At 36.3% G+C, this 13,352-nt stretch overlaps 1 protein-coding gene across 1 annotated transcript; it reads left to right on the top strand.

Moving 5' to 3' along the window:
• Positions 1 to 376: 376 nt before the first annotated feature.
• Positions 377 to 13,346, top strand: LOC103777382 (cytohesin-3-like; the record flags this gene model as incomplete). The annotated part of the gene is made up of 7 exons (XM_008944933.1): positions 377 to 493; positions 1,053 to 1,117; positions 1,553 to 1,619; positions 5,801 to 5,919; positions 10,430 to 10,510; positions 12,553 to 12,665; positions 13,251 to 13,346. Coding segments are annotated over exons 1-7 (658 nt in total), but the record flags the coding sequence as incomplete, so codon positions are not given.
• Between the last annotated feature and the right edge of the window lie 6 nt (positions 13,347 to 13,352).

Genomic DNA, 13,352 nt, shown 5'->3' on the forward strand with positions numbered 1-13,352 from the left:
TTTGGCTTTTTTTCCCTGAAAGACGGTCATGTCTTTTGAATCATAATTCATTTACATGAAGAATTTTGGTCTGTAACTGAGATAATTGGAATGATATTAGACTTTAATTTGGCAATTAAGTTGTAGAGCCAAATTTTACCACATATTACATGATTACAAGTTCCCTTTGTCTACTTTTCTTTTGAAAGATAGTTGCTTTTCCTAGTCATTAATTCAGTTACCTTACTTATGATTTTATCAAGTCCAATAAATTGTGTTTCAGTCTTGTTTTGTTTTCTGAAAGTTACCCCAGCTAAAAAAATGCCCTGATGTTTCATGTAAACTTACTTTTCCTCATCGGTTTTGTCCATTCTTCTGGAATGCAGCATATTTGCAAATGCTCAAAGCTTGTGCATTTTGCTTTTATCCAGTGCCTGATGACCTCTCCTTAGAAGAGAGAGAAGAGCTTTTAAATATTCGTCGCAGGAAAAAAGAACTGATTGATGATATTGAGGTAATTGATTTATCTGTAAAGGTCCTTAGAAGATTGCTTCAGTAGATAATGGTACAGTAAACTGCATGTCTAGGTATCAATTCTAGGTAATTGTTTTAAAAGCATATAAGTGGCTTAAGCTAAGTTTGACTAACAATGAATAGGATTTATGCAGTGTTCTTGTGCTTTTAAAAATGCTAGCTTCTGTATTTATATAATGCAATGTTTACCTATGTACACATTTGACTAGTGTAATCAAGAATTCATTAAAAAGCAGATTTGCTTACAGGATAGGAGTGAGTGAGAAATCTGGGTAAAGAAATCTTACACTGAAATGGATAATGGGAATTTGGTCTTGATGCTCTGACATGAACACAGATTGGGAGTTCAGATCCATGTGTTTAATAGTCATTCAGTTCTGGTAAAATCTTGAAGCTAAATATCTAAGAAAGCCTTAAGATTCATCACTTTTCAGGTGACTAGCAAATATTAGAAAATAAAACCTAGTTGATCATATAATAGATTATTTCAGAAAGTGTTTTAATGTAGGCTAACATGTTGTTCTTCCTTCTTTTGGCAGAGATTAAAATTTGAAATTGCTGAAGTTATGACAGAAATTGATAATCTGACTAGTGTAGAGGAAAGGTAAGTAATGCTAACATGTGGACATGATCCAGTAAGACCTTGGAACAGGTCTTCCGGGGATAGCAAATAAAAATAGCTTTATAATGCTAAACAAACATTAGATCACCTTTATTCCATCTGCTATGAAGTCTCTAAAGCCTGACTTTATCCTGTTCGGGTGTGTCATTGATTTGGATAGAGAATATCTTGGATAGAAGGTAGTATTATAGACTGTCCAGTTGATAATGATACAGTTCTGTGAAGCTGTAATCACTTGAAAGAACTGAAAATTGTGACATGATTTTCCCCTTTATAAAAAGTGAATGTCTCGTTTTTGTAATAGAAAATACAAAGTAGCCAAAATACAAATGATAAGAAACTCTTCTGGAAGTTGTAGTGGTTGTAAAATAGCAACTGATAACTGCTTGTTGTTTTCTTCCTCCTCTTCATGTGTAGCAAAACTACACAAAGAAATAAGCAAATAGCCATGGGAAGGAAGAAATTCAACATGGACCCTAAGAAGGTAAAGAATTTTTTTCCACTTATCAGGAATAGAGTTCCTACTTGTAATATGATCCATAGATACACACAGTTGTGTTTTCTTAAGAAAACATTTCTGATAATACAATTTCATAGGCCTTATTTGTATATCCCATAACACACTGTGCAGAGGGTTAAATTAGAAGCAGACATTTAGTCATGTGCTAGTCAGATGTGCCTTTTTCCACTTAAACTTTATTTTTATAATGGAAGTTATTTATCAACAATCAAATATGCCCAGTATTGGTTGAGCTGACTTGTGTAAAGATTGTTTGTACCTGATAGAGGTGTTCTATGTTGATATGTCAGCAATAATTAAAAAAATATTTTGATGGTTGATTATTAGAGAGGCTATACTCTTTTTTTATGCCCTCCTATTTTTTTCCTCCAAAATACCTATAATATGTTTTTTAATTTTTCACATACAGACTTTAATATTTGCATAACTAAATTCTGTTTGTGAAAAAGACATCTATAAACATTGCTGTGTTTGAATACATATATATGTGTGCTTACATGACTTGTACAAACACCTGCAGGTAGAAACTTGATTACCAGTTTCAAGAAGTCTACCATTCATTTAGCCAAGAAGTAAAGTACTGCATTTATCTGCAGTACCTCTACTTTTCCTAAATAATTGTTAGTTTTCTGGAAAATTCAGAGACCTGCACATGCTCTTACAGACCTCAGACCTCCCCTGATATATTTAAAAAGATCTGCTTTGACATATTTGACCTTTAGCCTTTACTTTTCATTTTACGTCTTCCTTGCTTTGTTTTACTGTGTTCTGTTATTTGTAAGTGAGATTCTGTTTGGAATTTAAGAGCCTTCTTTAAGGTCTTTTGGGAAATTGTTTAGCTTTTCTGTAATGTTCCAAGTTCTGTGATGCTGCTATTCTTCAGACCGTTTTCAGTTTAACAGAAACACTCAAGTTCTTTGAGATACAGAACCCTTTTTAAGCTACTGACCATGCCTTTTATTTTTATTTTCCGTTTTGGTGACTGTCTAACTTCATTTCTGTTGAGGGCACAATACCCCCAAATAGCCTGATAGTTTGCTGTTGTCCTCCAGCTCTTTCATGTCCTAGAAGTTTCTGGCAAAGTCACAGGATGATGTCAGATGGTTTCATTCCAATGTTAACTATTTTTTGTTACTGTTCTTGTGGAGTGAAATTACTTCTATAAATAGATGTTGTGGCTGCATTGCTACTGTAACATAATTTAAATGTGGTAAACAGACTTACAGTAGTAATTTCTTAATAATGTCTGTGAATCAGCAGTGGCCTGCAATAGCTGGCTGCACTAAAGCTAGATTATTTTATTGTTAGCTGTCTGTAATTTAAAGTAGCAGTCCAAAAATATATGTCCTTCTAATATTGAGAGAATTTACTTGGGGTCACTGCAAAATGGATGTTTTTCATTCATAAATGGGAAGGAAGATGGCCTCTGGAGTTAGAAATAATTGGAGTAATAACACATGCACTGAATCCCCCAAGTTTTCTTCTTTAAAACCAAATAACATAGTTCTAGTGTTTTCATGTTAGTAGGAACACAGTGAGGTAATTTTCTTTTAACATTTTTAATTTAAGACCTTTACATTTTGTCATTGTGTAAGCTACGTGTAGAACAATTCTCCCTGCCCCTACCTGGGAATCCTCAATCAGAGTAACTGTGTTTAACACGGTTCCATGGTGTAATATCAGGTACCTTGCTGTTTGGATTTGGTTAGCTAGTGTGGAAAGTGCTGTAATGGTAAAATTTCTAAAAAGCTTCAAGAATCCCTGTGCAGAGGACCTAAAGCTGTGCTTGAAATTCACTGCATTCAAGTCGGCACTGCCTGCATTGGGCCCAGAAAATGAATTCTCTGTGACAAAGGCAGGGTATAAATAACTGCAAAGTTTCTAACTGAGTTACTGTAAAAGCTATGAGATTCAAAGCATGTGTCATTGCTCTGACTTAAAGGAAAAAAAAAAACCCAAAACCCTATGCAATATTTGTAGCGAATATTGAATATTTCTGTAGCCATGAATTTTGTGTGGGGGTCAAACTAGTACAGCTGTCTTCCACCTCCTATCAGCATGAAGGTAAAAGGTAGTGTAGGAGTTGATGGTGATTTGGCTGACCTGTTTTGCCATTTATTCCAGACACTGGAATTGTTGTCCCAGACAAATGCCTTTTCCTGTCAATTTGACTTCTGCTTGCTTAACATATTATGAATAAAAAAGACCCTCAAGAACCAGGAAAAAAAAATCCAGAAAAGAAAACTAAATTTATTTTTGTAGTATGTTAAAGTATCTGCTGCTATGCAAAGAAATTTGTTTGCCATGTTTCTAGTCATGTCCATTATCTTTTTCACTAATTTGTACAACTTTTTAAAAACTGTTCTGGTCAGTCTTGTTTACACTAAGTGTTAATAATATGGTCCAGGTGTTGAAGGGAATCTGCAATTGTTATTTCTTTGTTTAGCAAGGAAGGTTTTCTGTTGGTTGAGAGAACTTTTTGAACAGCTTGGTGTGGGAAAAAACATAGTTTCATAGTCACATGTGGTTTTCAAACAAATAAGCTTTGAAAGGATCATCTCTGAGGAAAGCTCAGCTATTTCTGCGTTGAGATAAAATGGATATATTCTTCACACAAAATCATGTCTGTTCTGAAATTACTTATAAAAAATATTAAGCTGTCTGAGTCAGAATACGAGCCTGTCACTGAAATTAGGTTTTTGGATGATGATAGAATTGTTTTGAGAGAATTGCATTTCAGACTTTCTTTTTAAAAGCTGCAAGCCTTACAATGTCACAATTCATTTTCTTTGATAAACTAGGTATGAAAATTGACTTCTTTTTTTCAGGCAGTGTTATTTCATTAGTCATTTCATTACCGAAAAAAAAAACCAAAAAAAACCAAAAAACCAAACAAACAAACAACAAAAACCCAAAAAAAACACCCCACACCAAACAGAAGTATAATTATTATTTTGAATGTTACTGCAGGGCCTCCTGTGCTATATCAAAAAATAATGGAAGTTTTTCCAGTTTTAATGAAATAAAAAAGAAGTATATTCCATTTGCAGAAACGGAAAAACTTCTACTGTTTCTGAAATTGTGAAATAATCTAGTAGGAAAGACTTGGAATAATTTATTATTCCCCATTTGTACGTATTTGGAATCTCAGACATTAAGGTTATTTACAGCTGCCATTCCTACTTTTCACTAGCATGCTGTTAAGAGTTTTATAAAATCAGCAGGACTAGCAACAACTTTATTGGAGTCTATGTCTTCATGACTTGCTGAGTGTTGGAGTAACATCCCTTTCATCCTTATATAATGTTTATATAACTTTCAGTCTCCTTTCTTTACCACTTTGCAGAAAGTTCTCTGGGCATCCCTAGAGTGTGCCAGTTATAGGGCCAGTAATTTATGGAGGCATAGGAGTCCAGGGGCTTGATCAAGTACCCACTGAGGGACAGGGTAAGACTCTCCACCTGGCTTGGGTAGAAGCTCCATGGTAGAAACTTCACTGGTTCATGAACAGTGCTTTGTGAGTAGACTAGTTCAAGTCCTTTGTGAATAGTTTAGTTCTAGCACAACCAGAAGTCACCGGTAATCCCGGTGTCAGCAGAAACTCTGTAAACCGGTTTCAGTCTCCTCAGCTGTAACTTCTGCTGCAAGTAGTGGCTTGATGTATTGGGTTGCAGTTTGTAGATTATAAGACATGCTTTATTTTGTGTCATGATGGTAATTAAGTTATTCCTATGTACCTCTTCATTATATGATTTTACAGATTATGTTTCTGCAGACATTTATGCAATATTTGGAACAGGCCAAGTTGCACACTAATTCCAAAGAGCAACATGGAATCATTATTCAATTAATATTTGATGTTTCTGTTGTTGGGGGATTCAAACTGCCACCTAGTACTTCTAGCCTTAAAAATGTGTTCTCATTTTAATATTTAAACCAGTACTAAATATTGCTTATCTAACTGAAAAACATTTGTTTACCATTTCATTAAAAAAAGACAGTAATTCTGTAGCCTAGTGTAATTCTTAATGTGCTACATATGTGGCTATGTCAGTATATTAATACCAAATGTTATGAGTGGTATTACAGAAGTGCTTGTTGAAGAAAACGTAACATCGCTTTTCCTCTGGAATTGCTCTTCCCAGGGAATACAGTTTCTGATAGAAAATGACCTCCTGCAGAACACTGCAGAAGACATTGCACAGTTTCTTTACAAAGGAGAAGGATTAAATAAAACGGTAATTGGAGATTACCTCGGTGAAAGGTAAAATAAGAATATTGAAACTTTGTTCTTGAGTTTACAGAGCATACTTACAGATTTTGGTAGTTACCTTCCTCTTCACAGGCTGCATGAGAGAGCTACTTCTCTGAGATCTGTAAAAGCTACAGCAGGAAATAAAACTGCTACGGTATTGGGATAGATTTTTTTTTCTGTTATGCTGATATTTAATTCATCATAAGTTACTATCTCGAGAAAATACCCTTAGATTTGGCTATAGTATGGAATTTAATACCATATGCTTTTGGAATGTTTGAGAGTTGTATTGCAACAATTCTAGTAACTCTTGATATAGTGCCCAGACAAGGAGTGATTTACAATCACTAATAATAGGATAGTAAAGAAATTACTTCTTAAAATGGGTAGGTCCTGGGACAATAGTTATAAGCAGGATTTAGTGCTGTCTTCCCTTCACACAGACTTCCTATTAGTAAGTAGGTGTCTCAGAGAGCAGCCACAGTGCATCTTTATCAATCCTAGTACAATAAACATGCAACATGCATATTTATGGTTACTATTGCAAAACACAACCAAAATGCAAATTACTTCCATTGCTCCACAACCCAGGAATTGATTTTTAAAGAGGCAGAACTGAAGAGTAGGTTGGAGTAAGTGTATCTGCATGTTTGCACATGTTCTGCTTTAGGTGCCAGCTATGGAGGTTTAAAAGTTGACTCATTTAGGATATACTCCTGTAGTGATATGTTCTGGCAGATCCCTTTTGAGGCATCCATAATCTGTTCACAGCATCAGAAGCTTAGTTTGTTCTCAGCAATTTCCTCCTGACTTTAATAGGTTTAATAGAAGTTTTTACTGTAATATGTATATTTTGAAAGTAGGTCTTTGCCATGAAGTTTCTGTACAGCATACGTAGAAATTTCAGCAATTGTTATACAACAGCTTTGTGTTGTTTCTCTTGACTATTTGGACAATCAGTATTATAAAATCACTTGTATGTTAATGTCCATAATTGCAAAACTGTAACAAAGCTTTGTATAAAGCAGTCTGGTTTTGAGATTGTCTTCTGAAATACTGCCAGTTTTTCTAGCCCTATTCCTAGAACTGCTGTCTCATGCAGAAAGGTCTTACCAGTATGTCCAGGCCCACTGGAATCACTGGTAATATTCATATGACTCTTTATGGTTCACATTTAAAATTGAAGAGTTTATTGCTTGCTCTTTTCCATCCCTGGCAGGCATGCTGCTGGGCAGCACTGTGGTCTAATCTGAAAATAGAGGGCAACCTTCTTTAAAATCAAATATGTATACAGATAAATATGCAATTCAATTATATCTTCTGCATTTTTCAAGACTTAAATGCAGACAAATGTAATGGTCATACTGAATAGCAAAGCTTGATTAGGAAACTTTGTATAAATGTATCAAGTGCAGGGTCCTGCACCTGGGGAGGGGCAACCAACATTACCAATACAGGCTGGGAGAGGACACGTTAGAGAGCAGTTCACTGGAGAAAGACTTGGGGGTACTAGTAAATGAGAAGCTGGACACGAGCCACCAAAGTGCAGCAGCAGCCCAGAAGGCCAATGAAATCCTGGGCTGCATCCAGAGCAGCGTGGCCAGCAGATGGAGAGAGGTGATCCTGCCCCTCTGCTCTGCCCTGGTGAGACCTCACCTGGAGTCTGTGTCCAGCTCTGCAGCCCCCAGCACAAGAAGGATGTGGAGCTGTTGGAGCGTGTTCAGCAGAGAGCCACAAAAATGCTGCGAGGGCTGGAGCAGCTCTGCTGTGAGGACAGGCTGAGGGAGTTGGGGCTGTTCAGCCTGGAGCAGAGGAGGCTCTGGGGGGACCTTACAGCAACCTTACAGTACCTGAGAGGGGCCTACAGGAAAGCAGGGGAGGGACTGTTCACAAGGGTTTGTAGTGACAGGATGAGGGGTAATGGCTTTAGGCTAGAAAAGGGTAGATTTAGGTTAGACATTAGGAAAAAGTTCTTCAGTATGAGGGTGATGGACCAATGGAATAGGTTGCCCAGAGAGGTGGTGGAGGCCCCATCCCTGGGGACATTCAAGGTCAGGCTTGATGAGACTGAGCAGCCTGGCCTAGTTGGTGATGTCCCTGCTTGGGGCTTGGACTAAATGACCTATGGAGGTCCCTTCCAGCCCAGACATTCTATGATTCTAACTGCATAATAAAATTTTGGGAGAAGTGAAAAAAAGATTTAACATACTGCTTCTATTTTGTAATGAGGCAGAAGCAACCTGTCTGTTTTAAGGAGCAGTTGAAATAAAAAAGAAATTTAAAATTGTTTTTTGCTTTAAAAGGAGCTTTTATTCAATGTATTGAATTGGTCTACTTGAATTGGTTTTTTTGCGTGTTTCTTCATTTCTGTGAACAGTGTAACATTAATATTGTAATGGGAAAGCAAATGGTATTTCTGTCTATTTTTTTTTCTTCCCTTATGTGAATTATTACGGGAGATGGAGGTAAAAAGATGTCAGTCTCATTTTTCAGGAATGCATATGGAAATTTCAAAGTAGACAAGTCTGGAATGAGGATTTGGTTCATCACAGAATAATTTTTATTCATGTTCCTCTGAAAATAATGTATCACACCTTTATATCCTGGGGTAAAACAAATACCCTGGGATAAAATAGAGTGTGACAATTGAAGTGGTCCTATGGTACTAGATTTGCTTTTGTGACTACCTCAGGAGCAGGCTATTAAGTGATTTGTGATACACAAATGGTAGTGCATATTAAAGATGAGGGTTTGTTGAGTTACATAGTATCTTTTATCAAGGCATTTGGAGTCTGAGGACATTCTCTTTTACTTTCCCATTCCCTCTTGGGGGCCCATCATGAATTACTTCCGCATTCTAAATAAATGTAGCTGAAGATTAGACTGGGATAGTCAATAGAATGAAGTATTTGTATAACATTCTGCCATAAGGAGTTACATTTTAAATTATTGACTTTTATAGTGTTACAGCGTTCAGCAAACTGAAAAAAGTGAGTGGTAAAATGGAACAAGATAGTACCTAAAAATGTACATTAAGTGACGAGTTACGGTCTATACAAGACTGAAGATTTCTTTATATGTTAGGTCAGTGGCTTCCTAGGCCTTTCATGATATTTGTCTTGGTTTTTTGGACCTGTACCCAACACAATTATCACTATTAATCCAGCCTACACTGAAACGTAGAAGAGCAAAAATTAGAGTATAAGGCTAATATTTGTTCTGAATTACTGCAGCTTTACATATATAAAAGCAAAATCAGTATTTGGCTTACAATAACAAAAGTACCCATTTGAGTGCTCTCTTTTATTATACTATTATGCGACTTTATTTCACTGCACTGAAAAGCAGTCATGCAGTTAATTGTGCATTACTAATTTTCACGAGAATTGAAATGTTTTGCTTGACAGAGCTGATGTGTTTGTCTGCAAACAGAATGGGGACATCCTAATGAATGAGAGACTTGGTTTAAGGTGTTTACTTGTGAGTGTTACAGGTTAGTCAGACTGCAGTTAGTAATGCAACAGGTAATTCTGCACACCTTTCTGTTTGTGGGTGGAGGCTGATATGCAACATTTTATCTTGGTGATGTATTTACAGCAACCCTGAGGATTATACACCTTCATGCTTCTGGCATATGAGCTCAGTGTAGGCTAAATTCTGCCTGTGTCCAAATAGGTTTGTGTTTGTTAATGTTTTGCATTTAAACACCTTCTTATCAAACAGGGCATAATTTGGCTTATGGTTTACACGGCGGTATGAAAGATAGGTGAGAGGAAGGCTGAACAAAACCTATTCTGATTTTAGTGAACTTTCATTGTAATAATTTTTGAGAATGGAATAAGGATATAGTGTGTACTAAGTGGCTGTTTGAAGAAGCTGGTTTTTTTCTTAGGTACAATCACTTGGAGCATTTTTTTTCTTCATCTTAGTACATAAAATAATATACTGCTTTAATATTTTCTGTTCTTGGAGGAAAAAATGGCATGATTTGTTTTTCCTTTGTTGCATTCCTAAAGAAATTAATCTTACATTAAACATTGTTGTAGGAGTTCATGACACAATTTCTCCAAAAGACTTTTCACTGGATAGATATATCAGGTATCGTATCAAGGCAGGTGCAATACTAGTGAATGTGAAGCTAAGAAGGCAAGGCCATTTAAATAAGCAGTGCTAAAATCAGTTCAAGTGTACTGTCTCTTTTTAACCTAACAGCAAAAATGGTCAAAATACTAATATTAAATATTAAAATACCTCTTCAAATAAATGTGTAAACTATTTCTGATGGCTTGATTTAATAGTCATATGTTGCTTAGTGACATGGTTTAGCAGTGGACTTGGTAAAGTTAGGTTAATGGTTGGACTTGATGATCTTAAAGACCTTTTCCAACCTAAGCGATTCTATTATTTGATCAGTGTGATCATTAATTTCCTCACTTCTTCTCAGAAGCAAATAGAGATAACTAACAAGCCTTTAAAGTTCAGAATTGTGATAGTCTATTTCCAATTTTGTCTTTCATAGAGATGAATTTAATATTAAAGTTCTTCAGGCTTTTGTTGAACTCCATGAGTTCGCTGATCTCAATCTTGTGCAAGCCTTAAGGTGAGTAAATTCTTTCTTTTTTCTGGCCTGTTCTTCCTTTATTGAACTGCATGTTCATATGAGTCACTGTGACAATTTGTCAGAAAGCTGATCTACAGCTGAGCAAGATTATGTGCATTACTGTGCAAGCTAGCAGAGACAGCTCTGTTTTAACCCTTCCAATTGCTTGTGTGTGTGCTGCCTTTTGATGGGGAAAACTTTTAATTATTCCAGACAAATATGAACAGCAAAAGCATAGCTGTAACTCTTTGGTGTGCTTGCCATATGTGGACCTTTGAAGATCTATTTTATATCTTGGCACAGAGATAGGCAAAAAATAAACAAACCCCTAACCCAGGGAAATAATCTGTTTCTTTGGTGCCATCTTCTATCTCCTTTTCTCCCACCTCAACTTGTTCCTCTGGGTGGGAAGGGTGGGAATCCTGTTGACTATAATTAGTGATGATGTTCAGTTGCAAGGAGGCAAACTTTGAATCAAGTAATTTCCTTCTGCTTTCCTCAGAGTTTCCCACTTGTCATGTGAAAGAAAGTGTAATATCTTAGTATACTTTTTTCCTCTTGATGAGTGAACAGTTTGCGTGATCTCTCTTGGCTGCCAGCATACAGTGAGTGACCTTGTGAAGTTCCTTCTTGTCTTGGTGGAATAGATCTAGCAAATTAAGTTGATTTAGACAGTACAGGCAGTTTCATTGCCACAGGTGACATCCTCCTGACACCAGATAAATTGAAGTGTCCATGTGGTCTTTGTCTCTGGTGCAGTGCCTTGTGATGTGGAGTCAGAACAGCTTTGCTACGGTTGAGTGATGTGGGAATGATAAGTTGAGCTGCCTGACGCTTGAGCAAAGGAAGCCTTTTCCCTGGCTTCAGAAGCTTATCTGGGAGGCTTCATGCTCCTATCTCTTTTACCCAATTTAATGTTAGGTTTGACTTTATTCTTCCTTAGCAGCTGCTACTATTAAATGTTTGTATTTTGGTAGCTTACAAAATTCGTGATCTGGGTTGGAACCTTGCATGAGGTGAGTAAAAGATAGTATGTAGAGCTGTCAAACTAAAGATGGCTTGTGCCACTTTAATGTCCTAAAATGAAAATTGACAAGGACAGGAATAAATGGTTATTATATTGGCACCCAACGTGCAGGGAACATCGAGAACTTGTTTTGCATGGCAGAGCATGTAACTTTGCTGGTTTAGATCCTGTTTTAATTCTGATAATTATTTTGCTAAGAAAGAGGAGAATAAGTGATTAAATTCAGTGGAGCTTTTTAGTGCCACAGTGTGTCAAAAGTAAATTTGTGAAGACTTCTGTCCTGTATGCATTCCACTGTACCTATATGCAGAAAGAGTGAGCTATGAAAGTAAAAACTGTCTTCCAGTTCATGCTGCTAAACAGGAGCACAAATCTCCTGTGTATATTACAAAATTACTGAGATGATACCATGGGTCTTTCTTTTTGAGATCAGGATCTGATTCTTGTAGGGTGAACTTAGTGTAGATGGGCAGCACCTCTCTAAGCACTGGGGCTTTTCTTATTGTTTTTCCTATTGCTAAAATGTTTTTGATGAGTTCAGGCAAAGATGTTAAGTGGTTTCGTATTCCTTGCTGTTCTCCCCTGCCAGAAATATTTTATGTAATCTGTCTTTTTACATTGTAAGTAAAGTCTAGCTGAGTGTTTATTGCTTTCAGTAGCCAGAAAACCCAGGGAGGATTGAACTGATTGTTTCCTTGTAGCATTCTCATGGCAAAAATGGGATGCATACAGAAAATTTTTTACTAGACTGGAAAAAAAGAGTGTCTTAGAATATGAACTGCCATATTATCTTGCCTGATAGCATGCAGTGTTGCTGGCTGAATTACTGGGCTAGCCATCTGTGCATGTTGCTTTATAATAGCTCCTGATTTGTCTGTTGAGAGATTTGGAACATATTTCTCGGACATTTTGTATAGATGTTGCTGACTTTTTTTGTTTGTTTCCAATTATTAGTGATCTATGCTTAATATATAAATATTGGAAGGAGTCTAACAACTACTCTTTCCTTCTCTAGGCAGTTTCTGTGGAGCTTCAGACTCCCAGGAGAAGCTCAAAAAATTGATCGTATGATGGAAGCTTTTGCTTCACGCTATTGCCTTTGTAACCCAGGAGTCTTCCAGTCTACAGGTTAGTCACAGAAAACAATAGGAGGTCTTAATAGTCTTAATAGATACAGAAGCTCTTAATATATATTTATTTTTGGATCACATATGTTGTTCTGCAAGGAGACAATGGCCAAAGTAATTTTCAGTCTGTTTAAATGCAATTCAAACATTATTATTTAGAGACTGTTCCTTCTCTTTGGAGAAAGCTTTGAAAGTACTTTGAGTAGGAGCTTGATTGACCAAGTCTGTTGTAGAAGCTACAATAATATTTAGGCAAAATCTGCAAAGAAAGAATGTTTTGCCCAACAATACCTAAGTGTTTCAATTCAAATGTTAATTTAGGGTGATAGCAATGATTTAAAACAGTTTTAATTATTTATTTTGCATTCCCTCCTACTGTTTTTCTCATACTGGCTTTTGGTTTGAATTGCTAAATAATTTTTCCTTCTTTGGCTTACTTCAACAGCTTAAGGACAGATTTGAGACTTTGCTTTCATGTAGTGTTCAGGATTTTTTGACTCTATTAGTCAGGATGAACTATATATTAATTTTACAGGTTTGTGCCACGATACATAGAAAGATAAATATTTTTTCAAATTTATTTCAGATACGTGCTATGTGCTTTCATTTGCGATCATTATGTTAAATACCAGTCTGCACAACCACAATGTAAGAGATAAACCAACAGTAGAGAGATTTATTTCTATGA

The sequence above is a fragment of the Merops nubicus genome, unplaced genomic scaffold (assembly GCF_000691845.1).
Source record: "Merops nubicus isolate BGI_N331 unplaced genomic scaffold, ASM69184v1 scaffold34347, whole genome shotgun sequence".
NCBI classification, from domain to species: domain Eukaryota; kingdom Metazoa; phylum Chordata; class Aves; order Coraciiformes; family Meropidae; genus Merops; species Merops nubicus.